Source organism: Podarcis filfolensis, assembly GCF_964270895.1.
Source record: "Podarcis filfolensis genome assembly, chromosome: 1".
NCBI classification, from domain to species: domain Eukaryota; kingdom Metazoa; phylum Chordata; class Lepidosauria; order Squamata; family Lacertidae; genus Podarcis; species Podarcis filfolensis.
Window position 1 is genome coordinate 86,137,922 of NC_139604.1, and position 26,022 is coordinate 86,163,943.

The following is a 26,022-nucleotide window of genomic DNA, read 5'->3' on the forward strand; positions in this document are numbered from 1 at the left end:
TCGAATCCCCGCAATGGGGTGAGCTCCCGTTGCTCGGTCCCCGCTCCTGCCAACCTAGCAGTTCAAAAGCACGTTAAAGTGCAAGTAGATAAATAGGTACCGCTCCGGTGGGAAGGTAAACGGTGTTTCCGTGTGCTGCTCTGGTTCGCCAGAAGCGATTTAGTCATGCTGGCCACATGACCTGGAAGCTGTCTGCGGACAAACGCTGGCTCCCTCAGCCAATAAAGCGAGATGAGCACCGCAACCCCAGAGTTGGTCACGACTGGACCTAATGGTCAGGGGTCCCTTTACCTTTTTTTTACAACAACCGGACTGAGGCCAGTCACTGGAATTAGATGAGTAACGTGGGGGTTCAAGGGCTCCCATTTGAATTAGTACACATTATGCTCTTCTAGGTGAAGTAGAAAAGGCTTAAAAACCAGGCCGTGAAATACAATATTTTATGAATGGCAGTACTTCGTAGTTCAGTTCATAAGTTTATTGTTCTAGCCAAAGGCCAGGATAAACTTGTAGCAATAGTATCAATAAAATAATACAGAACATACATCAATAATTTAAGCCAACATCCATGGTGGAAATGGAGAGAAGGTAGCAGGGACACCAACAAACTCAAATCCAGCTTGAGTTCTGATTAAACCTGAATCACCACAACAATTTAGCAATTTTTTCTAAGTCCTTTTTCCTGATTTTTTCCCCCAGCCAGTGCATAGAGAGCCACTCTCTGTGTTACGAAGCTATTACTGCCATCCAAAAGAAATTGAACTATTTTGCTTGCGTGAACAAAGGTTTCAGAAAGTAATCTCCTGGGTCTCTATATAACAGACAGGATAGCAGATAATGAGTGATGTCTTATGAATACCAGTGGTCAAACACCCTCTTGCAGTGTCCTCCAGCAATGCCTCAGTGGTCAGATCATGGCAAAGAGGAAGCTCCACCCCACCAAGCACCTGCTCCCACCCAAGACAAAATCCACATGCAAAGCTGCTACCGATGTCACTGGCAATTTATGTCTGCCTCAGTGGTGGGCAAACACTAAGAAGCACCCACCTCCAGACCAATCCAGGAGCAGGACACATGGCGTCCAGGCAAGGAGATCGGTCAACTGGCTTGATGATACATCCCAAGTGCTTTCTCAGGCTAGCACCACCTCTTCAAAAATGCCTTCCCATACCTTCTCATCAGAGTTACAAGGGTAAATCCAGGGTACCAAATGCAACAAGAGGGGGTTGCATTTGGCAGGGGGTTGGACTCGATGGCCCTTGTGGTCTCTTCCAACTCTATGATTCTATGATTCTATGGGTCCTCCACTGCAGCATGAACCCTGTAGTCCAGTAGTAAAGGGGGTTCTGTCCAATTACTCTCTGCTGATGTGTCCCCTACAGCAAGGGATGTGGGAATCCCACTGCCTGTGGGTGGTCTCCTTGGGAGTAGAGTTTGGCAACTTTGGCCTGCCTCCCCAGACATAAACTACTGATAATGTGGTTCAGATGGTCTAAGCAACTGTGGGAAAATGACCAGCCCTTTACTGTCCAGCAACCAGCATAACCCAGAAATCCAATACAGTAGTTTACACAAAAGGAGTATATGCAGTATAGGGAAAGAAAGAGTGAATATGTAGATCAAAATTGATATAAACACTACCAGAATGGAACTACACTAATCCAAAGTAACACTGCAAAACTTAACTCTCATTGGTTACCTCTGATGTTGGCAGCTTCAGGCATCAGATGCAGGTTGAGGGATCAAGAGGGATAAAGGACTGCTTGGCAACAGTCATCTTTTCAAGAGTTTACAGTGTGGGCCTAGACCCTGAAAGTGCTTCTGTGGCATTACCAGCACCACCCCATACTAAGGCCCTGCAGACAAGCAGCATAAACCATGGTTTGCTTATATGCTTGGAAGCTCAGTTTCCACAAAACAAAGTTTGCTGTGGTGTCTCAAATCAGGCACCGGTCTCTGAGTCCTGAAACATATGAGAAGAAAATTTGTTGATCCTCCATATATTGAAGTGCAAACTGAAAAAGAAGCCACACAGAAGTAAGGTACTCATTGGAACTGCCTATTGCGGCTCTGCATACAAGAGACGTGCCCAAGGATTAAGGCCTTCTGGGAAATGATTTATAATGAAATTAAGAAGGTACTTAAGTGTACTTTTCATAAGAAACCAGAGGCCTTTCTCCTGGGCATGGTAGGCCAATTGGTGTCAAGGAAAGATAGGACGTTCTTTATGTATGCTACAACAGCAGCAAGAGTTCTTTTAGCAAAGTATTGGAAGACACAAGAACTACCCACGCTGGAAGAGTGGCAGACGAAGGTGATTGACTATATGGGACTGGCTGAGATGACTGGCAGAATCCGTGACCAAGGGAAAGAGACGGTGGAAGAAGATTGGAAGAAATTTAAAGTTTATCTTAAGAACTGTTGTAAAATTAATGAGTGCTAAAATGTCATGGGTAATGTAAAACAGAATTGCAGTGATAAATAATTGGGTAAGAGGAAAAAGATTAGAAACTGAATTACAAGTATTGAAATTAGGGGTTGCTGGAAAAGTTTAAAACAGGGATGCAGAAAAGGGAGGTATGGGGAAGTCGTTGAAACAAGGTTCAAGAAAGAGAGGTTAAGAAATTATATGTGTTTATATGTTTGTTTGTTTATGTGTTGTTAATTGTTAGTTGTGTTGTGTTTTAATATATGTTGTAAAATCAATAAAAAATTATTAAAAAAAAAAAAAGAAAGTGCTTCTGTGGCATTACCAGCACCACCCCATACTAAGGCCCTGCAGACAAGCAGCATAAACCATGGTTTGCTTATATGCTTGGAAGCTCAGTTTCCGCAAAACAAAGTTTGCTGTGGTGTCTCAAATCAGGCACCGGTCTCTGAGTCCTGAAACATATGAGAAGAAAATTTGTTGATCCTCCATATATTGAAGTGCAAACTGAAAACGAAGCCACACAGAAGTAAGGTACTCATTGGAACTGCCTATTGCGGCTCTGCATACAGGAGACTTTTCAGGGGAAACGTGCATGCATTTTAGCACACACACATGAGATAATCCTTGAGCTGAAGTTGGGGACCAGCCAGCAATATGTGAATTAAGAGTAGGGATGGCTTGGCAAGAAACCATTGTGTTGAAGCAGCTCATAAACTCCTTGACAGCTTTAGCCCCCTCTGCACAACCTCCCAGAGGGGGTGGTGGAAAAACGGTCTCATACCTCACCACAAACCAATTCCTTAGGTATGACATGAGCTCCCACAGTCTACTGGCAGCTCAGCAGGAGAGCCAGACTCAGCATTCCTCTCTGGACTGGAGGAAAGTGAACGGGTCATTTCCTAAGATTTTACAGTTGTGAGATACTCAGGGGAGGTGGGGCGGAGGCTCTGGGAGAATGCAGCCCTCAAGTGACAACAGTGACACAATAACTCTGTGAGACCCAAATAATAATCACAAATCAGCGAGCCAGCTTCTGAGTTTCACAGGACTATCCCTCAGAGGGAAAGAAGCGAGAGGTGTGGAGGGGAAACACCGCTGGTAGAGTCATGGACAAAATCTCACCTTGCAACATGGTGCTGTCTAAAGGTTAACAAATTTATTGCATGGTGGCACAAGCTTTCGTGGACTTAGGGGCAGGGCTTTTTTTCAACCAGAACTCTCAGGTGGGCACCATTGCTATTCTAAGAGAATGAGGGAGGTGTTCAAGTTGAGTTCCAGTACCTCTTTTTCTAGGAAAAACAGTACTGCGGGGCATGTGTCTACAAAAGCGAATGCCATAATAACTTGGTTAGAGTTTAAGGTGCCACGAGACTCTTTGATTATTTACTTACTTACTGCAAGAGACCAAGATGGCTACCCCTCTGGAAAGCCTTGATGAAAATTCATGAAACTCTTAACTAGGTTAGACTGTAACCAGAGGCTGCACCAGATTATACTGGGACAAAGAAGCAACGCCAAGATGCTTCTGAAATATAAATGCCTGCCTTTCTCTGCATCCGTCTCTGGGACTGATCTGAACTCCCTGGTCTCTTGTATGGCAGAGAACGGAAGTGAAGGAAAGCATTATCTGTCTATCAGTATTTATGCCCCACCTTTCCACTGTAAATAATGCTCAGGAGTAGTTCGGAGGAACAAAACCCACTCTGACATTACTATTTTTGACAAAACAAACAATACCGTTTAAAGGGATGCTAACCTTTTTACTGGTAGCTGCAAGGCAAGTATGCAAAGCATTGGAAGCATAAACAGGGCCGTCTTAAGCATACCCGGCGCCGTGGTGCAAAGATCCCACCAGCAGCGCCATCCCTGGCAACTCCAAAGCAAGGGAGGGGGTGTGGAAAATGTCCTCTGCCTCCCCCAGCGTGGCGGCGGTGATGAAACAGGAAAACATGCTGGCGGACATGCTCTCCAGTGTCAGGGCGCCCGAGAAGGCAGCCCGGGAAGGCTGTGCGCCGCCTTTCCCCGGGAAGCAGGAGGAGGACAACGACCGAGAGCAGGGCCGTCTTTAGCAGATGCAGAGCCTAAGCCTCTGTGGGGATCGCTCTCCTTCTGCAGAGGCTTGGGAAGAAAGCTGCACGCCTGCCCACCATATAGTTGGTGGGGCGCAGCTGGAGGGCGTGCAGGGAAAGGGGAGGCTGCCGGCAAAGCTGCGCAGCTCCCCCATTCGCTAGGGTGCCCCTGAGAGGCCGGCACCCTGGCGCAACAAACCACTAAGACCAATGAGAAAGACGGCTCTGAGCATAAGGATGGATGGATAATACAATAATGGTAAAAACTATGCCTGGAATAATGCACCGGTTGAGAAGTTGACCAAGTAAGATGGCCAGACTATGAGGATGATTTATTCTCTCAAGTGTTTCTTGTTGTCAGAGCTACCCTAGGTCCCAGCTCACAAAGGACCAACGCTGCTTCGTTGTTAAGTATAAAAGTCTTTATTGAAGTTCAGTTTCACTTCCAGAGCCACAGCGCGCAGCCCCACGTCTCAAGTGTCAGACCGCTGATGCTCCGTCTGAGTCTCCTCCCCCTTGACACCAATTTAAGATTCTAGCCTTGCTCCACCTTCTCCGCTGCTCCTTCCTCCTCTGGGTCTGCCTGCCCGCCGGGGTTCTGCCCTTTCTAGCCTCTTCTCCCGCTGATTCCCCTGAGCCTTCTCCCTCCCTCCGGCGGGCTTTAGGAGCTGGTTCCCCATCCGGGTCTCCTGCTGTTCCGCGCGCCTGCACATTTGAACTTGGCGCGCACGCCCAGCCAGCAGCTTTCCTCCTGACCGTTCCACTGCTGCTGTCACTGCTTGCCCCTTCGGGGGGGCTAGCTGCAACTGACCTCCCCTCCGTTGGAGGCGTGGTCAGCCCTGACTCCCTCTCTGGAGGAGACACTGCCCCTGACACATGTGACTCTTCCCCCCCACCACGCTCTGGTGGGGAAACTGGTCCCGATCCTCCACTGCTGCTTTGGGGTTCCCCTCTGGCTCCTTGTTTCTGGTGCGTCCCCCCTGGGACCCCCCTTGCCCTGACCATCGGCGCCCCCTTCTGGGAATCTTCTGATTCGCTGGAGAAGCTCATGGAATCTCTCGGGCCACTGTCATACTCCCCTACGCTGCCCTCGGATTCTTCCCCTTCGCTCTCCCAATCCTCTCTCCCCAGTGCTCCTGCTCCTGATTCCCTGACACTTGTTGAAAAGTCAAATGCAATCACACAGTTAAATTAGAGCCACTCCACCAAGATGTCAAAGTGGGTGGAAGATTCTGGATAGTTAAAAGTACAGCACGCAGTTAATCTATGGAACTCACTCCAGTAGAAGGCAGCAACCTAGATGGCTTTAAAAGAGGATTAGACAAATTTAGAGGGCTATTGATAGCTACTAGCCATGATGACTGTGCCATATATCCACAGTTGGAGATAGCAATACTTCTGAATACCAGCTGATGGAAATCACAGGAGGAAAGAAGTGTTCTTGTGCTCGAACCTGCTTGTGGATTTCCCACAGTTAACGACTGTGAGAATAGGCTACTGGACTGGATGGGCCATTGGCCTGATCCAGCAAGCTCTTTCTATGTTCTTAATGTTAGAATGCAAGAAGACAAAGCCATTACCCAGGGATGCAGTCAGTTTGAATATGGTTAACAATCATTAGGACACGATGCTAAATTTAAAAGCTTGTTTTCATCCCCTGTGGATTTTCAGAGTGCGTCATTCCTTCATTATTTGACAAACTGTTCCCCACCCCCAGCACACACTCCTCTGCTAAGTATTATTTTCTCCATCCTTCTGGTTGGACTGTCTGTGTTCTCCCTAGCTTTGGGCTATGGGTTCATTTAGACTGGGCTTCTTCCCAAGAGGTTTCCACCCACATCCATATGTCCTGCTTGCAACTGTTTATGTCAGTCTCATCCACACTTTGATAGCTAGAGATTAAGAGTCAATTGCATGTTTTAGGTTGGGCCACATTCACAAGTGATGTGAAGAACACCACCATTTACAGTGGTATGTGACACTTAGGAATGTGATTATTAATATGCAACAGGAAGCAGAAGAAAAGTCATTTTAAAACTGGACATGCATTGTAACCAATGTCGGTTTTGCATTCAGCATATACATACTGGAAATTCAAAGTAATTTAAGCAGTGCTTCTGAAAACGGGCTGCTTTTTACACTCTCTGGAAAGAGCAGTCTAATGGGGGAACTGGTAGCTCATTTAGCAGTCTCAAGAACTGACATGGTACATACTAGATCACTGAAGATTTCGGAAGCTGCTAAATCACCTCCCAATACAATCCTTGGAGGACTCTTATGAGTGAAAAACATGACACAAAGTAACGTGCAAAATGGCATTGTGAGTTTCTTCTGGGCTAAGACTGGGCTAGTAACTTGCAGACATCAAGGTGCTAGGGCGATATTTTCACTAGAGATACAATTAACACTTTTTAACTGTGTAATGCACCACTTTTGAACATGGGACAAAACGTGAAAAAGAGCAGTTTTAAAACAAGCCTGTTTAGATGACATTGGCTTTATTTTCAAAACCGAGGTGTGGCAGGTGCCAAAACATCACCCTCACTAAACACAATGCTTAATTTTAATGGTCACAATGCAATGTGCAAGCTCTCAAGAGTTGCACAAAACTTGTCCGCAAGCCAAATCTTTGGGTTTTAAACGACAGAAAAGAAATGAAAAGTGAGGGAGAATATGTTTTTGAACGGAGGCGAAAAAAGGGCTTGGTGCAAACAGCCACATTGATGTTGCATGTATCGCATCTGTGGGATGAAACCCACGTTGAGCCTGCACTGCAATGCCTGTGTCCGCGAGAAGGAAGAAAGAGGCCAAGAAGGTAGTGTCCAGACTCTGGCAAACGTTGCTCGGAGTCCCCATGGAAGAAGGCGAGGAGGAGGAAGACGCAGGACAGGAATTGGGGTAGGACTAGCCTCTGGGGGTCTCTCCAGCAACTTAGGCCCAGCTTGAGTTTGCCCTCTCTGAGCTGGTCCGCCTTTTGTCTCCAATTCCATGAGGGAAGGGGGGTGGTGGAGGAGGAGGAGCCTTGGAAGTAACTTTGGGCTCCCCAAACTACCTTTGGTGGTCAGCTGGGCGTGACGTCAGGGGCCGCCGCCGCCGCCGTGCCGCGCAAGGTTGTGCCCACATGTGACCAGCTTAAACTAGTTCTGAAGACACAAAGGGAAAGGCAAGGCGAGATAAGGAGCCAGATAGCGGGGCGGGCGGTGGAGCAGGGCCAGGCGAGCGGCACGGCAAGCAGGAGGAGCAGCCTTCGTCACGACAGAGCGACCCAGGCGCCGGCAACGAGACCCGCAGCATCCATCCAGGCAAGTCGCGCACCGGGCGCGCTCTTCTTGCGCGCCAAACTTCGCCGCCGCCGGCGGGAAAGGGGAGGCCGGCGCCCAAAGTGGCGCGCGGCGGAGGAAGGTGCGCTCCGCAGAGCCGTGCCCCAGGGCGGGGACGGGGGACCCCGAGCGACTCGTGTACCTTTGTGAGGAAAGCCTCCGTGCCCAGAAAGAGGGATCCTGGTTGCGCTTGAGTTTGCTTTTCCCAACCCCATAAAGCGCCCACGTTTGGAGTTCCCCGGGAACTTTTGCTCTAGCAGCCCCGAGCGAAGATCCAGTGTAAACGCTGTAACACACGTTTGGTCACTGGCACGGCGGGCGGGCGGGCGGGAGGGTGTCGAGGCTCCATCACAAATGAAAGGGGTCCTTCCCCACCCCACCCCACCCGGCGCTCCCGGAGCCTCTCCAGCTTTTAAAGAAAGGGGCCGAGATGATGCACAGGCTGAGGCGCGAAGTTACCTTTTCCGAGAGGGGGAAGCGGGAAAGAGGAGCGGCGGGATAGCCGTTCAGAGCTGATCCCTTTCGCCGGTTGTTTCCTGCCCGGCCAGATAACATTGATGGTGAAGGGATGCGCCGGATCTGTTGGTTGAAACTTTTTTGCCCCAGGATCTTTGGGAGTCCGGCAAGAGTCTGGATGCTGAGACGCCACGGGGAACCAACCTGTATCTTTCTAGTTCCCTCAGAAAAACCCGGTGTGCTGCAGGGTGAAGAGCAAGGGTGGGAAGACTTCTCTGGGTGTGCCCTGTGTGCTAGATGCAAATCTTGAGTCCTGTATTTCCCGACCTTTAGTTACCAGGGAGTGTTGTTTTATTTGTCTTCTGAGCACTAGGTTCATTATGCTATCTGGTACCACATATACAAGATCACACCCATGCTCTCTGTAGTAAGCAATCCGAAAGATCAGTCTGCATACATATAGTGTGTGCGCACATATGTTTGCGAGCATACATTGAAAGTGGTCGCAATGGAACAACAGGGCTTAAAGAGCGCTAAGTTACTTAAGTGAGCTGGAGCCTGTACCCTTATTATCTTTAGTAAGCGTTCTTCTGCCCAGACATCTCTGTAGAAGTGCATGTAGCTCACTTTGTGCCTGCCACCCTCTAATCCGGATTCTTTGGGCTAATATTGCTAGTGACTGGAGATGTGTGTTTGTGACTTGGGTATTCCTGACAGTGGCGTAGCGTGGGTTGTCAGCACCCGGGGCAAGGCAAGTAATTTGCGCCCCCTAACCCGTGGATTTGCGCCCCCTAACCTGTGGATTTGCGCCCCCTAACCCATGGATTTGCCCTAACCCCAGATGTTGCGCCCGGTGCGGCCGGCCCCCCCTGCACCCCCCACGCTACGCCACTGATCCCTGATCCCTGTAAGGGTCTGCAAAAGATGCCCTTGAGATCCCACCCAGTTCCAAGGCAATTTTGGTTGAGGATTTTTTTTTATTTTTTTTTTGAGGGGAAACAGAAGAGTGGGGTCTCTATTCAGTCAGTCCCACAGTGGTATGCTTTATGATTATGCACGGAGGGAGAATTTCAATGGCTGCTGGTTCTTTCTCCTGCTGCAATTGAGACAGTGCTGTGCATTCCTCCTTTGGTTCTGTTGTTGCTGGAGTTGACCCTCGCTCAGCACGGAACTCCCCAAGCCAGGCAGGAGCCAGGCATTTTGGAGCACAAGAATGCATCTCATGCAAAATGTGAGCACCTCTATTGAAAAAGCCCCTCCACTTGGATCTGCTCCAGCTTGGAGAAGAATGAGAGAAGGTTGTTGTCGTCTGTCTGCCATTCCACCCCCCACCACCGCCACCCCATGGCTGGTTCCAGGAAGGAAGTGTCCCAGTGAAACTAGGACACCTCGTTTCACTCTGAGCACACACACACACTCAAACTGTGTGTTTCTTTTTATGAGAGGGGAAGTGGGTGGTCAAGTCTTAAAAAACCCCTTTCACTAGCTGTTGCAGCCATGGTTCAGAACCCTTCGTAAAGGGGGCTTCCCTCAGAGCTCAGCGTGTTTCCTCTACCAAGCCTTGATCCATGCTTCTTTGAAGTGGGTCTTTATCCAACCTTCTTATAGATAGATGTAACAGCAGAGATGCAAGGCTGCATCCTGCTCTTCTGATACTCCTGTTCTGGGATGGTCTCCACACACCCAAAGCCTGAAAACTCTTGGCAACAAGGAGGTACTGAGGTAATTCCTGTTTCTCCCCCCCCCCCCCAATTACTCTTCAGGATCTTGGGCTATGGCCAGAATGCACAGAGCTGTGAACCTTTAAAAACCTTCTGAAACTACTTCTACAGTTGGAATTCAGACCAGTTTGTCATATATTTACCAACTTTAGATTCACTGTTCTGTTTGCAAGAATGCTGTTTTTCCCTTCCCATGTTTTTGGAAATTTTGAGTACCTGTAGTAGGTGTTTAGGAGGGTGCTCAATAACACATTTTAGGTCCTGTCTTTCATTTCAATCGGCAGTCCTAATGAGTGGGTGGGGGGTTGGGGGAAGTAGCCACTTTATGAAAGCCAAGAATCTTGGAATTCTGCAGAATTTGAAGCTGGATTTTAAGCCGTGATAGTGTTGAGTGGCGCCTGCCCTGTGGAACGCCCTCCCATCAGATGTCAAAGCGATAAACAACTACCTGACATTCAGAAGACATCTGAAGGCAGCCCTGTTCAGGGAAGTTTTTAATATGTGACATTTTAGTGTATTTTTCATCTTTGTTGGAAGCCGCCCAGAGTGGCTGGGGAAACCCAGCCAGATGGGCGGGGTACAAATAATAAATTATTATAATATTATTATTATTGAGATCTCTGACTGTGTCTCCAAATGCTCTCCTACTCTTGAGTTTCTTGATGCTGCTGCTACCAATTTCCCTCTGCATCTCCACATGCCATTATGATTTGTTAAAATTTGATCCGTTGTGCTTGGTGATGATAAACCTATAGGAAAGACCTCAATCAGAAAAGCAACGTTTCTTCCATGCTGTCAGGGTAGCGTTCCTGTTATTTTGCTGGCCGAAAGATCATGTTAAGAGTAGGGATGAGAGAGAGGTTTGCATTCAAAGCTGAACTTAACCAAGTTCATCCTTTCTGAAACAATACACAAACAGAAACACTTCCCTGAATTTTGCAGTGCAGTTCTCCAGCCAAGAAAGGTATAAAAAAAATTAATGCATGTACTGGGCAAACTAACACACGCGTAAAAATGCATAATATTAGGGGAAGTGGCTTTGGGGGAAATTGTATTAGAGGAAAACTGCATACAAAATGGATTTATTAGGAGAAATTCACACTAAAATACTGGTGAATTTCCATGAGAATTACAAAAGAAGACAGAAAATTGCTACAGAAATGTAGAGAATTGAATTTGAGATTGGAAAAATGAGAAACAGGGAGAACCGAAATTGACAGATCCATCCATCCCTATTCAGGAGCCCCTGTGTCTGCCTTTCAACCATTTATCAACCATTCCTGAGACTAGTTATGCATAGCCCTCTATGGGTTCACTCCACCTTTTAGAGAATAAAGCCTCCTTATGTACTCTAGCCTTTTTAGCTAATCACCACTTTTGTTAATTTATTTTTACATTTATATCCTACCTTTCCCCAATGAGTTCAAGCTGGCATACGTGGTTCTCCCTGTCCCTCATTTTATCCTCACAACCCCCCCCCCCCATGAGGGAGGTTAGACTGGGTGGTTCCTGGTCACCCAAGTGAGCATCACTTTCCTTGGTTTCAGTGCTTGAAATGCCATATACCCGAAAGACTGCACCACATATTTTTGATTTCACTGTGTGACCACCCTGTTTAAAGTTGTGGTGGTTTCATTGGGTGCTTCCCAGTGGGATTATTTAGTCTTGTTTTTCAAGTGCCAGGTGTGCTGATTCAGGGCATCCAAGGCTAGCAAGCTGCATGGGAATAGTGGGAATCCATCTTGCTGGATAGATGCTAAGTAGGGCAGCCTAGGTAAATGGAAACATTTGCAATGTTTGGTGCTTCTTCCTTGACAATGCAGTCTTGTCCTATTGACTTCAGTGGGGCTTGCTCCCAGGTAAGCTTTGTCCTCTTTCCAGATTGATGCTCAATCAGTGGGGAAGGAATCTCGTTGGGATGCAGCCTTAAACAGAGATTTTGCTTGTAGGTGGTAGGAGAGGAGGCAGGGAAGGAAGGATCTGAAACCTGCCAGGACACAGCCTGAGGGAAAGGAGGTGGGAGAGAGTGGAAGGATCATGCATATTGTTGAAGCTGCATTTGGCTGTAGGAAATGGAAATCTGAGGGGACTGTTGAGGCCAACTTTTCCTGCATTTTTATAAGAAGGAACGAGGCAAGTCCAAAGATGCAGAAACACAAAGGACCCAAGAGGAAGAGCTCATGGTAAAACAGGTCGGAGAGGGCTGGGAGGAGAAGGCATGTGGTAGCTCTCGAGACAGAGCAGGAAGCAAACACCAGAAAGAAGGTGGGTGGTCAGGGCACCTTAGCAATTCAGAATGGCTGCAGCTGCCGTTAAATGCCCTATGTTTTAATTTAATGGATCTCTCTTATTTGAAGTCCTTTGTCTCTTCGGACTCACAAAAGAAATCATACGTCCCTTGTTTTGGAGCCCATGGTTTTCAAAGTGGCCAGTGTTTAAGAAATTTTGTTCTGGCAGCATTTCTGTATGCAGGGGAAGAAGTTAAATGTGAGTCCTGCATAGTGATGAAAGCGAGCTTCGTGGCTCTCTCTCAAACTTCCATGTAGTCTGGCCTACACACTGAGGAGTGTTGGTGAAATAGTTCAAAAGTTTTGTGAATCTGTTTATTCCCGCCTACTTTCGGAGTGAGTTAACACGATAAATCCAAACATTTTCTGAATGATATGCCACCGCTATCTTATTGTGTGCAAGTGGTGCCTCTCTTTTTCTTAAAATATTCCTGCCTTCCTCACGTTGTTAGATGATGAGCTAATAATGATGCTTGCCACATAAGCATGTAATCACGTTGACATCTGCAGTGCATCATGAAGAAAATCTGTTTCTTGCCATGGAGGGAACTTTGGGTCACATCCATACCATAAATTTAAAGCACTATCGTACCACTTTAAGAGTCATGGCTCCCCCCCCCCCCGATGTCAATTCTGCCTTTGAAATCCCAGTAATGTCCAGGAAAATCTGGATGTATGGCAGCCCTAGTTAAGGGTGCTGGGGACTATACCTTTGTGAGGGGTCTTCTTAACAGCCTTAATGAACTACCATTCCTAGAATTTTGGGGGGAAGACATGACTCTTAAAGTGGTACAAGAGTGCTTTCAATGTGTGGTGTGGGTGTGACCCTGATGTGAAGGAAATTTGGAGCCAAATAAATAAGGGAAAACTGGAGTGTGGGTCACTTGCAATGTAGTGGATCATGTGCTAGTTTTGAGGGTTGAAAGCAACTATTCAAGTTCCTTGTGGACCATGAAGCTTAGCCTACCATATGGTAAGATCCTGCACATGCCCACTCAAAAGTAAGGCCAGTTGTGTTCAATGGGGTGTATTCTCAGGAAAGGAGATGACAAATAAGCGTTTTGCAGCTTATATAGTTTTTCATATAGATAGTTAGGTGCCCTGTGGCTGGCTTGGCGTAGTGAATGAGGAGAACTCTGTAGGAAGGTTTGAGAAAGAAGCTCTGTGGGATTCACTCGCCGCCCCCAGGGTCAGGTATTACATATGGTGGCTCTGCTAACACCTTTATAATCCTTTGCTCCATTGTCCTTCCTTCAGCATTTATGCAGCAGCAGAACTAGGAATGATTAGAAATTAGTTTTGCATAATAAGCTGGTACTAGGAAGAGAGAAGCAGGGATTATTATCCCCCAAAGTGGGAACAGCCCATCCTGAGAGATTCTGTATGTAAGACAGGTGAGCAGTGCTTACGTTCTGGAACGAGTGCAGATGCCTTTGAGGACAAAGCAAACCAGAACAGCTAGATGGATGGGGACTTGACAGTTTTTCCTGTTCTGACAGAGATTTGGACGGTTCCTGTAAAAAGCATGCCTCCTCTAGCAATGTGTTCTGTGACTGAGGAGAGGGCTGTGTATTCTTCCCATCCTTTATGGAGATCCCCGCAGAGGCAATATACAAGTTGCTTGACTGCAGTAAGCACTAAAACTCAGAGGCAGGGGAGAGCTGCTGATTACCATCCCACTTATTTGAGGAGACAGGGCACCTGGAGAAAACAGATAAGTAGATTGGCTCTAATAGGGGTGTGAGCAGCAAGACACTGCTGTTTGACACTTTGAGCCCAGTTCTGTGTTTGCTTAGAAGTAAGTCCCACTGATTGAAGGGGACTTACTTCCAAGTAAATAGGTGAGCTTGAAGCAGCAGAGAATCTTGCATTGCCACTGTGAAAGAGCTCATTGCATGCGGGATGACTCATCTGGTGGAGAGGAGGCAGTGCAGCATCTAAATCTCCAAGTGCCGACAACCGGGTTAGAAGTGACACCTGGAACAGATCTTGCTTGGCAGAGAAGGGAGGCCAGGGAAAGTGAAAGGGCCCCTCGTTATTGTGTTTGGCACCTGCGACCCCATTCCAGCATCACCCAGAGGTTTTCCATGGACTTGGTCCAGGGTTAGACAAATCCTTGGCAATCCTGACTGTTGCCAAAGTATGTCTAAATTTTCAGCTGCAGCTCAGCATGTGCAGCCTGTGAGGAGAAAGTGTTAGCAGAAATGAGGTATGCTCTAAGACCTGGATACAGTAAAAGTTAAACGCGACAGGCATATAATGAATTGTCGAGGATCCAGGGAGAGCAGCTCACCAAAAATATCAAGGGTTCTTCAGGGGAAGGGGAACTGCCCCAAATATTAGTTTCATCTTAACAATAAATTTCTCACTTGGGATTGTTTAAACTGTTTCTCCCTGACCCCCATGCACAGAATATCTGATAGTTGGTGTACTCCCTTCCTTTAATTTCTGTCTCGTTCTGTATCACCGCTCGACTTGTAAAGCTTTGTCCCACAAGGGAATAGAGTACATTCTTGAAATGATCAGCAAGAGGGATGAAGGAGAGAAGAAGCATTGAAATAAATGTTTCAATTTTGGGAGAGAAAGCTTAGTATACGCACAGAAGAACAAAACTGAAAAGGAAGGAATAAGCTGATTTCTTCTTCTAGTTTTTGCTTTCTCTTCACTTCAGATGAATTCACAGTAGCCACCGGCCCATCTCTTACCTTAAGCTCATTTGAAAGGTAAAGGACCTAATGCTTGCACTCTGCTGAGGGGCAGAAAGACAAAGACAACTGTTCCCACAGTTACCAGCAAACAGGACTGTGATAGTGATGTGGGTTGCAGAACTAAGCGCAGCCTCCCAAAATTAGCCTTCAGCAGATGGCGGAGCACAAAACAAGTCCTGACTTCTAAGAACGCTATTGAATTACACAGGTCACTTGCATGGCTGGTTTGCTGTTTGTTTGTTTACTGTGCAAACTAGTGTCTTCCCCTCTCTCCTTGCCTGCTGTACACCTGTCCTATTAGAGTCTGCATTCGAGGACTTGCATATAACTATTCTGTTTACTTTTTAAAAATGGGCTCTGCAACAAGGTGAGCAAATTCCTGTGCTTCTAGCCCTAGTTATGGCTACTCTTAGTTCTACTGAACCACATCACTTCCACAGCTCAGGTTCAGGTGGGTTTGTCTTGCCACATATTTCTCCCCCATCCAGCATACATGCTAAATGTGTTCCTTGAGTTTGCTCTTAATTTAATTGTTACATTTTAACGGAGGAAGGTATACCCTCCCACTGCACATTTGGGAGATTGGCCATGTTCCTGACAGCAGTCACTGCAGAGGAGGCAGATTGCTGAAGCTGGAGAGAACAGCAGACTACAGGCTGATGCCAAGAAGGGAAGGGCAGAGGACCCGTGCCACAGGAAAGAATAAGTGCATGGAGCATATCTAAACAAGAACAACAGTTTTTTGCTGGATTTTGAAGTGGTCAAAGGAGGAAACCGAGGATGATAATTATCTGTGTTTCTTTTTTCTTTTTGCATGAAGAAAAGGACAATTAGAGCTCCAGGAGACCAAGATGATTAGAACTGCAATAGGCCAGTCCAGAGGAGATGAGGCTCTTACTGTGGAATTTGTAGCACACAAGAGCCAGGCAGCATTAGAAAGAGAAATAAAGGCAAAATGAAGAACAAAATGGATATTGTAGTGATGCCTTTGCACTTAACCATATAGACCAGGTTCAGACAAATTTGTCCCAGGGTTCATATACCATAGTTTACTAGCAGCCCTGTACCCTCATGTTGATTGGGAATGCTAAGGGGGGGGGTAACTAGGGCAATTTTGTAATGGGTAGTTTAAAAATACATTATTGAAAGGTTCAGCTCTCCATCTTGATTCAAAATGGAATCCAGTTTTATCCAAGAAAGACTTGCCCTTCAATCTCAGGAACCATAACATAAAATTTGGTTAAGAGATGTTAAGAAATGTCCAAAGGCACAGCAAACTGAAAAAGTAACATTCCAAAATATATAGTAAAAGATGAAGCCATGAACAAGCACTGTGGCCATGTACTCCTCCCTTGCTCCTCCTTTATGCGCTGGTTTCAGTGTGGAGATCTTGCTTGCATTTAAGTCAGAGTTCTCCATAACATCCAAACAGATTAGGATAAGCCAGGATCTGATCCGATTTAAAATGCCAGCTCAAGACAAAAGTGCACTGAGTAAACCTACATTAATGTGTATTGCCGTTGCTTCCATATTTAGGCTATTGTTTCCCTACCTTCTTGCAACTAGTTTCAGTCATTACAGATATCATCAGCTGCAGGGAAAGAAACAAGGAATCCCACAAGGAATCTTGTGAGCTGAGTTGGCCTTCAGGCCATGCCTGATTGCTGTGCAGCACTTTTCCACAGTGAAAATTATTCAGATAATATTAATAACAAGAAGCAGTTGAAGATGATCTCCTGGGGGAATAATTCATGTTCGCTGTTTGGTGGGGAGGGACATTCAGCCTGGATTGATTTGTTACCTTTGCGGTCTGTTTGCTGCTCTGTGCAGCCAGGTCTCATGCCATGCCAGCAGCTTCTGAAGCAGGAAGACGCATCAAGGATTGGCAGAACATGGGGTTACTTCTGACATCCCTGCCAGCATTTCTTGGAGGCCACAGGGCTCTCAGAAAGTTGAACAACATCTGCCCAGCCCACATTGTGTAGCGGTTAAGGGTGTTCGATTCGGATTGAAGAACCCAGGCTCTGATTCCCACAAAGCCAAAGCCAAAATATAAATATAACAAATAAATTAAATTCCTGCTTGGTTTAAAACTTACCATAACTTGACCAAGTGGAAGCAGCAACCAGATTGCAAACCCTAATGTGAGAATTGGTCCAGAATGAAAGTTTCGTCATCCCTGCAAAATGACTCTTGCTATTACTCTTTCCAAAATAACTTAAGCTTTACAGTAGCTGGTCACAGAAGAGATGGTTTAGGTTTCTACTTGCTAGGTATCTGTTATTGAGCCTAGCAGAAGCCATTCTTTGCCTACTTAACTTCCACAAATGGCTCAGACTGCCATGACCCACATCTGGCAAATCTTGTTGTCAGATATTCCAGTCATGGAAGAGCTTGGATCTGGACCACTCTTGGTGCTGGGCTCCTGCCCTCTTGGGCTCTGCCTTGACAGGCCCCTGTCTCCCCTGAGGGGAGTTCCCCTGCTGAAGGGGGCAGGGGAAGTGGCCTTCGTCCCTTAGGCATTGCCTTCAGCTCCCCAGCCTGTGTAATTCTCTGTGACAGTTCAATTCAGAATGAATCCGGCCGCTTCACAGCAACAGACATACAAAAGGTGAGCCCAGTGGAGCCTGAATAATGAAGAGAGCTGCTCTCTGCAGTGGGCTGCCTGGGGGACACGGTGGGGGAAGGGGCAAAAATGCTGACCTAGTGTTTCTTTTCCCTCGGTCCTCCGGGCTATTTCTTTCCCCTACACTGAGCACGGCATGTTTCATCCCAGTCTGTGATGCAATCGGTTCCTCTGAACTGCTCTGGCAGTGGGGGCAGAGGCAAAGGACTGTGTCTGATACACTTCCAAGTTGCCTCGTCCAAAGCACCATTTATAACCTGTTTTCTCCTTCCCCCACTTTTTTCCTCTTCACGGGCATATTGGAAGGAGGATTAAATATCCCACAAGTGCATATAATGGAAGACATGTGCTAGTTAGATCCCCCAGCACAACAAAGATACCGTGAAGTTGTTGCATGTTTTCAAAGTCAACGCAAAACCACCGCACTCCAAAAGCCCCAGATCCATCATCTGCCAGAAGCCTTAACTAAACAGCTAAGCTAAGTTTCCAGTCCTCATGCCCAGGTCCCTGGGGCCTTAGCTTCAGCCTAGAGTGCTACCACTCACCTTTAGTATATAGAACTATGTAAATTCTGCTGCAGCACCATGCAACTTTGAAATCATGTATCAGTCATGGTATTGAGAATCACCTTTTGTTTTTATGTATCTTTTTAAAAATTTCTAAGCTTTAGGCTCTGTAGACAATGTTGACAACTTGGAAGCCAGGAAATGGCTGATCAGGATTTTCATTGGTTCAAGGATAGATCTTTGGTACCGTGCGTAGTCTGCTTTGTGCCTATGGGAATTAGAATAAAACATGCAAAACAAGCATGAACATGTGCATCATGTATGCAAATTGCAGAATTCAGAGGTGTAAGGGGGAATAATTTTGGTGTTTTGCGTGTGGCTCAATCTTCTCTGTTACAAGTTAATTTATGAGTTTTGTGATGCAAATACTGTGGGGGAGAGTAGGAGGATCTGTATTTTAAACCCAGATGGAAGTTGTGCCATCCACTTATTCTTTGGGGCCCCCTGTAACCATTTCAGGAGTTGCAGAACTGCAGCTTAAATCAGCTGTGGTTGTTGGCAGTGCAGTACCTCAGCATTCCAGTACTTGATAAATTAAGGCCAAAATTATCAAAATCCAGTGGCAAACAAAAGAGCTCCCCCTCTGTGGTATAGACATACTCACAGTTTGTCATCCTGGTGCCACTGAAAAACATTGTACATACAGAAAAGGATGCTCTTGCAGATTCTGTAGAACTAAGCAGTCCCTTTGCTTTCTGGTACATCCCTACTTTTCTCCATCACCACTCTTAGTGTGGGAGCACCAGGTGAATGAGTTTGCTGGATCTACCTTTATTTATTATTTCATTACTGCTGGACTCTTCCAGGTGAGTAAGATTTGCATTCGTGCCCTGTTACCTGTTCCCAGGTATTGGAAAAATAAAACAACCTGAGTTACATGTCTTTCCTCCAATGTTCTCGTGAGACTCTTTGTTGAAACAAAATAGTGCTGCTGTTGTTTTAAGAAGAGAATCGCAAGGCTGGCCACTAGTTCACTCTAGCTAGGCCATAGATGAATGGTGCTTCACCAAACTGCCTGTTGAATACTCCGCTACTCTCAATATCTGCCCTGGAGGCAGTTCAGATCTCTTGGTGTACTGCACTGAGTCTGTGGGCAGAAACACATCCTAGCTTACATGCTGCAATGCTACAGTGCACACACTTCCCTGCTTCTTCTCTACACCTGCAGTTTCCCTTCTTTATGGTGCGTGCGCGCGCGCACACACACACACACACACACACACGGGCACACTCTTGCTTGCGCTCTCTCGCTGAGCCTTGTTTCCATAGATAGACCTTTTGTGGGGATATGGTAATAGGCTGACATTAAGAGAGCCAGCAGGGGGAGCAGCCTGCCTTCTAAAGCTCCACATGAGATCTAATTGTGTTGGGCTTTTATTTTTAATCTTCTGTTTTAGTTCTCAAAAACTCTGCCTGTTGGGGGCTTCTTTTCCCACCCTGGATTCTTTTTGAGCTGGATAAAGATTCCATGGCAGCTGAGATCCCCCCGACCTCGGGGAGCTTTGGCATTGGCGAGGTAGCCTGCTGAGCACCAGATAAAAGAGGCAGTGGGAAATGAGGGGAAATGTGGGAGCATTTGAGGGGAGTGGGGAGCAGGGCCTCACTATTGCCAGCCCGCAGAAGCCTTCTGGCTTCCGAAAGGCAGCAGCAGCATAAATCCCTTTGGCAGGTTTGCTTTTTCCCAGTTTCCACTTCGTTGCTCTAGATTTGCAGTCTAGGAAAGGGGGTGTCAGAGACCAGGGTGGGGTAGAAAGTTTGCAGTGCTCCTCAGATTATTTATTTGCTTATTAAAAGGGGGGAAAGGCCCCGAGTCTTGTTCAGTTTCTGCCATAGGCCTACAGGATTCAATAGGTGCAGGAGAATAACGTCATTTTGTTTTACCTTGTGGGCCAAAGGCTCATTGTGAGGGGATGTGCCCATTGACTCGCACCACTGTGGGAATGGCGTGTTTGTGTCTCAGTAAGTGCAGGCCTTGTGCAGGCTTGCCAAGTGGCACAACACACCAAAAAGGGGAAGCACAACAGAGCAAGAAAAGACAGACATCCCAGCAATGGCAGGGAAGAAATGCTCTCAAAGGCATTGTGTTAATCCCAGTGGGTCGTCTCCAGTGCTAGTCCTGCTCAGAGTAGCCCATTGAAATTAATGGACCTCTTAGTTAACCAGGTCTATTAATTTCAGTGGGTCTACTCTCTGTGTGTTTCAGGCAAATAGCTCTTTGTCAGATCGCTGTTTGTATCTCCTTGCTCCAAACTGAGTCACTCTTGCAGAAGTCACTGAGGTTGCCAGTCTGTTAGCACAAGTTATTAAAGAAAGTACCATTGATAACAGCCTTCAGAAAGAGAGCTGTTTGCTCAAAATATGTTGAGAATCATGCAGCCAGTACTGATAACTGATTCCCAAACTTTCTGGGTTTCAGTTTCCATACTCCATACTTCCATACTTCCATGTTGCCCTTGCAGAAGTCAGCAGGGAGAAGGCAGATGGGGACAAAACTAGAATTGCATTTCTCTTCCTGTCATTGGCTCTGGCGCCACCTACTGTTGGCCTCCCTGCCTTCCACCCTATCAGTTCCATTGAGCACCAGCCATCACTGCAGGGCTTTGATGCACGACTCCTTATCCTTTCCTTCTACAGAATGCAGGTCCGTGGACTCTATTTGCTTTTGGTTCTGATCCTTCTGGCTGCATCTTCTGAGGCTGGCAAGAATAAGAAAGGTGAGCTGACTAGGAGGGTTCTGGCTAGCAAGTGGGATGAGGCCCTGTCTGCAGCCTGATGTTCTGAGGGCTTGCTTGCAGGGCGTGGGCCGGGGTTGCATTTAATGCCTTACAGTGGCCTGGGGGGAAAGGAGAAGCTGTTTGTTGTGTGTTATAATGATTGCCGGCTCTCCTATGACCACTGCAGAAAAGGTGAAGAAAAATGGCTCGGATTGTGAGGAATGGCGCTGGGGTCCCTGCGTCCCCAACAGCAAAGACTGTGGTGTTGGCTTCCGCGAGGGAACTTGTAACGAAGAGACCAAGAAACTCAAGTGCAAGATCCCCTGCAACTGGAAGAAGGAATTTGGAGGTGAGTGTGTGTTTTGCCCTGAGAGGGAGAAGGGTGAGACTTAGGGAATGACACACCAGTCTTAAATGGGACCTTGGGAAGCCAGCCTGCCCACCGGCTTAACAAATTCTGAAGAAATTGTGGTTCTTTGCCTGGAACGATTGCAGGCAGTTAGCGAGGAGTGTGCATTCAGTCTTGGGGGTCATGTGCACACCGTATGCTAACTTACTGCCAACGTTAATGCAGTGTTGGTTTTTGCTGTTTACAGTGAGTTTGCAATTGATAATGTGCTCGTTCTGCATCCAGCACGTCTGCATTAGAAGCACATCCTGTGGCTTCTGGAGGCAACTGGGCTTTCCGCAGAGATACTTGACTGCTGTTTCTGGCAGCTGTCATTCATTTGAAGCAGACTTCCCCAACCTGATGCGCTCCAGATGTTGTTGGACTGCAACTCCCTTCATCCCTGACCATTGACTGTGCTGGCTAGGGCTGATGAGAGTTGAAGTCCACAACATCTGGAGGCAGACGGTTGGGGAAGACTGTCCTTCTGCTTAGGAGCATAGATGAGGTTGCCTTATACCAAGCTGGACTATCAGTCCCTCAAGCTCAGTTTTGCCTAGATGGCTTATCCAGCCTGCAAGTGCCAGGGATTGAACCTGGAATCTTCTGGGTGCAAAGCACACACTCTATCTTTCTACCTTACTCCTTATTTGAGAGAGAATATCTATGGTGGTTGAAGGACAGAGAGATTCTGGTAGGGGGTCTTGGATCCAAAGGGAAACAAGATGGTGGTGGCAGTATGGGGCAGAGTCCCTTTTATCTGGGTCCCACTGAAAAGGTTGCCATCACCAAGAGATAACGTACAGCTCTGACAAGATACCAAATTATCTGTCCATTCTCAGTCCAATACTCTGAGCAACTCCTGATATACCAGCATTTTCCAACAATTCTCAGGGCAGTGGGATCAAGGAGGATCCAGGAGTACAGAGGACAGTAAATTCCAGAAAATAACTTGGATCTGAGCAGAGAATTAAGTGGCTTGAATGCTGACTGGAAGTTTTCTACACTTTTAAGCCACACCTCACACATTCCCTTTGTCTTGCTATTCCCACTTCCTAGTTACTTCCATGGAGGAGAGGTTTGGCAGTCAGTGCTAGCTTTGCAACTTCTTGTTTCCCTCCACTGTGGATTCCTCCCCTTTGTTTGCTTGCTACTTACAGTAGATAGGAGGTACAAGAGGTATGGTTTTGCTGCATTGGTGTTTATCCACGTACCAGGCCCTTGAAAATTACCTGTTTGTTTGGTGTTGTATTTTAAAGAGTCCGGCCTACAAACCACAAAGTTCCTAGTTCCATGACAATGTTGTGCAGCAGTCACTGCCAATCCATTTACCCTGATCCGGCTAACATTTAGTCCCAGTAACATTTAGATCTGCTAATTGTTGAGCCGCATGGACATGATTCATAGCAATTTGGTAGATAGCCATGGTGAACGCTCTTTGGGATCTTAGGTGTCTCACAGACAGGACCATTGTTTGTTTGCTATAACAGATCTAATGGCTCTTAACTTCTCTCCTAGCTGATTGCAAGTATAAGTTTGAGAGCTGGGGTGGTTGTGACTCTGCAACAGGTCTGAAGTCCCGTTCGGGCACTCTGAAGAAGGCCCTCTACAATGCCGAGTGCCAGGAAACTATACAAGTGACCAAGCCCTGCTCTCCTAAGGCCAAGTCAAAATCCAAAGGTGAGTCCCAGCTCTTAGGCTCCCTTTTCCTGCCTTAGATAATTTGCCACACATTACTCTTAATGATCCAAGAAGGATATAACTCCTGTGTTAGGATGGCAAATTAGGAAACATGCAGTTTTCTAGGCAATTGCCATATTGCTCTAAAACACACTGGCAACACAGCATTGCTTGGAGAACTACAGCTGACTCATGAGCTGAGTGTTTGTCTCACTGGTGTCTTTATACATGCTGACCTTTTACAAGAAAACACCTGTGATAGTTCACAAGCACCCAGGTAATGACAAGATTGCAATTATATGGTGCTTCAGGTGCTGAGAGGAATCTAAAGCCCACAGTGTCTGTCCCCCAGGGGTACATTTGTGTGAATGGGGAGAAGCTGGAGGCTGGAGTGAGGTGTCAATAAATGGTAGAATCTTTCTACCTGCAAGGCAAGTGCAAGTGTCCAGACAGGAGGAACCCAAAAAGCAACAAGACTGGATGTGCTCCAGATGCACAGCTTGTATGCTAATGCAAATCCAGGAGACTAGTGGTCAACTGGCGTGTTAAGAGTGCTAGTAAATGCCAGACCAGCACAGAAATAAATGAGAATGTGTGGGGCCCCTGTATGTGGTGTGTTGCACTAATGATCTTCCATTTGTTTCAAGCAGCCAGAAAAGGAAAGGGGAAGGACTAGAACGATGGATGCAGCCCCACTGTCTTCAGGGCATGGTGCCTGAACCCTCTTGGACACACACCACTTGGAGCTCCAGCGTGGTCCCTCCCAGCTTGGCAGCCCTTTTGCCACATCCCACCCCTCTTCTGCCTCCACAACCTTGCCCTTCACTGACATACCATTTCTAATCACTAGTTTCCTAGGGAGCAAGCGCACCCTGTCGTGAAGAAAGCGCCCTTTTGCCTTCCCTGTAACATCTCCTTTCTACCATGCTTCCCCTCTTCCCGATCTGTGCATCTCGGTGCTCTTTGCTCTGGTTTGTTTCCCCGGAATTCCGCACGATGCGTTTTGAGATGGGGCTGGGCTCTGCTAAGTTGTGGATAGAGTTCTTCACCTTTGGGCTCCTTGGCTGAAGCCATATGGCCCTTTGGCGCATCTCTCTCTCTCTCTCTTGCAAGCTTGGCAGCGAGGCCTGTGGTTTCCTCGTCCCCCATGCAACTTCCCATAGGCAAAACTCCAAATTAAGTTAGCCGAGGAAACTGATTTGGAGAGTGTAATGGAGGGGAGGGGAAAAGGGGGAGTTGATGAGAAGGGGGGAGCCCTATGCCTGCCTTACATTCCTCATAAGGTGACTGTGTGCAGCAGGACTTACTTTGGTGTCGCTTTGAGCCCCTCAGACTTACAAGGGGCTAATTCAGTGCCTGCTGCCCAGGGTGCTGTGTGTGAATGTCTGTTTCTGCCTCCCCCCTCCAATATATATAAATATATATATCCAGTACAGGCTTGTTCATAAGCAGACCATCTGGAAGGTGTGTGTGTTTTCCATGAGCTGTGTTTGACCTTTTGTCAACAAACCACCTTTTGCCTTTCCTTCGCCACCCAAGAATCTCCCTAGAGTTATGAGCATTGTCTTATCTTTTTCAGTCGCAATGTCCTCATTCCTTCTGTCCCTTCTTGTCTCTATATTTGCTGGGACACTGTGGCCTTGTCCTCCTTTTACTGGTGCTGGGTAAGCCCTCTTTGCTTTTTACAATGCCCCCTCTTTTCCAATAAAAGTCTTTTTACCAAAAAAAAAAGGAAAGTCCTCTTTTTTGCAGGGGTGGGGTGGGTTGACGCCGTATTTCTGTGTCAAAGAGCTGCAAGCCCATGTGGTACAGAAGTGCTGGCTGTGTAGGAGGATCGCAGCTAGCCAGGCCGCGCTGGGCCTAGTGCCACCGTGGGGAGGAGCACAGCAACACTCTGAGCTGTCCCTGGAGGAAGGCCGCCACTTCGAGCTTGACAACGCTCAGTAGGCCAGGAAAAATCTGACAGACATTGACTGCAGGGCTGGGGTAAGGAGCTTGCTGTCCATTCAGATTTCCCTGCTGTTGTGTTTTTTTTAGGCCGATGGAGTGAAACAAACTTGACGTCGGGGATATTTAAAACAACCGCTTTGGGCAAGGTGAGAAAAAATACAGGGTTTCTCTGCCAAGGAGAGCTCGAGTGACATGGCGTTGAGCTCCAGATACCTGTCAGCTTTCCAGAGCCAAATGGTCTGTCACAGGAAAAGTCTCTGTTGAGTTTCCTGCCTCTCGGCTGGTAAAGAAGGGCTCGGTCTAAGACCGAGGACAGTTAAACAAAGCAGGATGAGGCAACAGGGTCTTTCCTCTTCGACTGGATTGTAGGTGGTCTGGAGAGTGAATTTCCCCTGCAGTATGAGGGGGGAACCTCTGGTCCACTGGATCCCCTGCTGTCATTTCCTCCAAGGCCCTACACCCTCCGTCTGCCCTATTGCACCCCTATTTTCTTCACTGCTTGGCTTTTTTTTTTTTTGCCAATGGGCTGAGCAGCCCTGGGTTGAGGATGGGGGATCTCACACAAAGCGAAGTTTTAATCAGGGCAACCTTCCCACCCACCCTCATATTCGGCTGACTGGTGAGAAACAGTCCAACCAGTGGGGTGGGGCTTCAGAGCATCTTGCCATCAAACTGCCCATGAGAGATTTGTGTGAATACGGTGTGGAAATGGCTTTAACCATGTCCACTGCTGGCAGAACTTTGTCCCTTAATTGCCCAAACTCTTACATCATTTTTATCCAGTCCAGCAACTAAAAAGGGGATGAATTCCACGCTGAATTTGTCTGATCGTTCTGTCAGCACAAGCATTTTGGCTTGCTAAATGAAACAGTCCCTCCTTTCCTCTTGTTGCATGCTGTTCCCATCCTCCCTCAAGCCAATTTCAGGGTATGGGGCAGCTAGGAGATTGGTGGGAGGGAGCCTTGTTGTGTGCAAACCATAGCCCTTAGACAGGGCTTCCATTGACAGGACTCATTCGTTCCATCCCGCCCTCAGTGTTTATTCTTAACTGGGCTTCTTATAGAAGACAATGCAGTCTTGCCTGCACCAACTTAAGAATACCTTG

At 47.1% G+C, this 26,022-nt stretch overlaps 1 protein-coding gene across 5 annotated transcripts; it reads left to right on the forward strand.

The window, feature by feature from the left end:
* The first annotated feature begins 7,571 nt into the window (after positions 1-7,571).
* On the forward strand, positions 7,572-24,698 carry MDK (midkine). 5 transcript variants are annotated; one of them, XM_083603205.1, is made up of 5 exons: positions 7,572-7,802; positions 20,820-20,899; positions 21,087-21,248; positions 22,806-22,967; positions 23,618-24,698. In XM_083603205.1, exons 2-5 carry the CDS (start codon positions 20,821-20,823, stop codon positions 23,641-23,643), a joined length of 429 nt encoding a protein of 142 aa, XP_083459331.1. In that variant the 5' UTR covers positions 7,572-7,802; position 20,820; the 3' UTR covers positions 23,644-24,698. The 5 variants fall into 5 exon arrangements, with proteins under 5 accessions (XP_083459331.1, XP_083459328.1, XP_083459332.1 ...); XM_083603202.1 differs by having other exon boundaries at positions 7,614-7,802; positions 23,615-24,698; XM_083603206.1 differs by lacking the exon at positions 7,572-7,802 and adding an exon at positions 9,743-9,998.
* Positions 24,699-26,022: the final 1,324 nt, after the last annotated feature.

What these genes read in the sequence shown, in the direction of transcription:
- MDK (XM_083603202.1), top strand. Translation starts at nt 20,821, where the DNA reads ATGCAGGTCCGTGGACTCTATTTGCTTTTGGTTCTGATCCTTCTGGCT. An exon ending in GGCTGGCAAGAATAAGAAAG is followed by an intron (nt 20,900 to 21,086) that starts GTGAGCTGACTA and finishes TGACCACTGCAG; the next exon opens with AAAAGGTGAAGAAAAATGGC. An exon ending in GGCCAAGTCAAAATCCAAAG is followed by an intron (nt 22,968 to 23,614) that starts GTGAGTCCCAGC and finishes ATTTGTTTCAAG; the next exon opens with CAGCCAGAAAAGGAAAGGGG.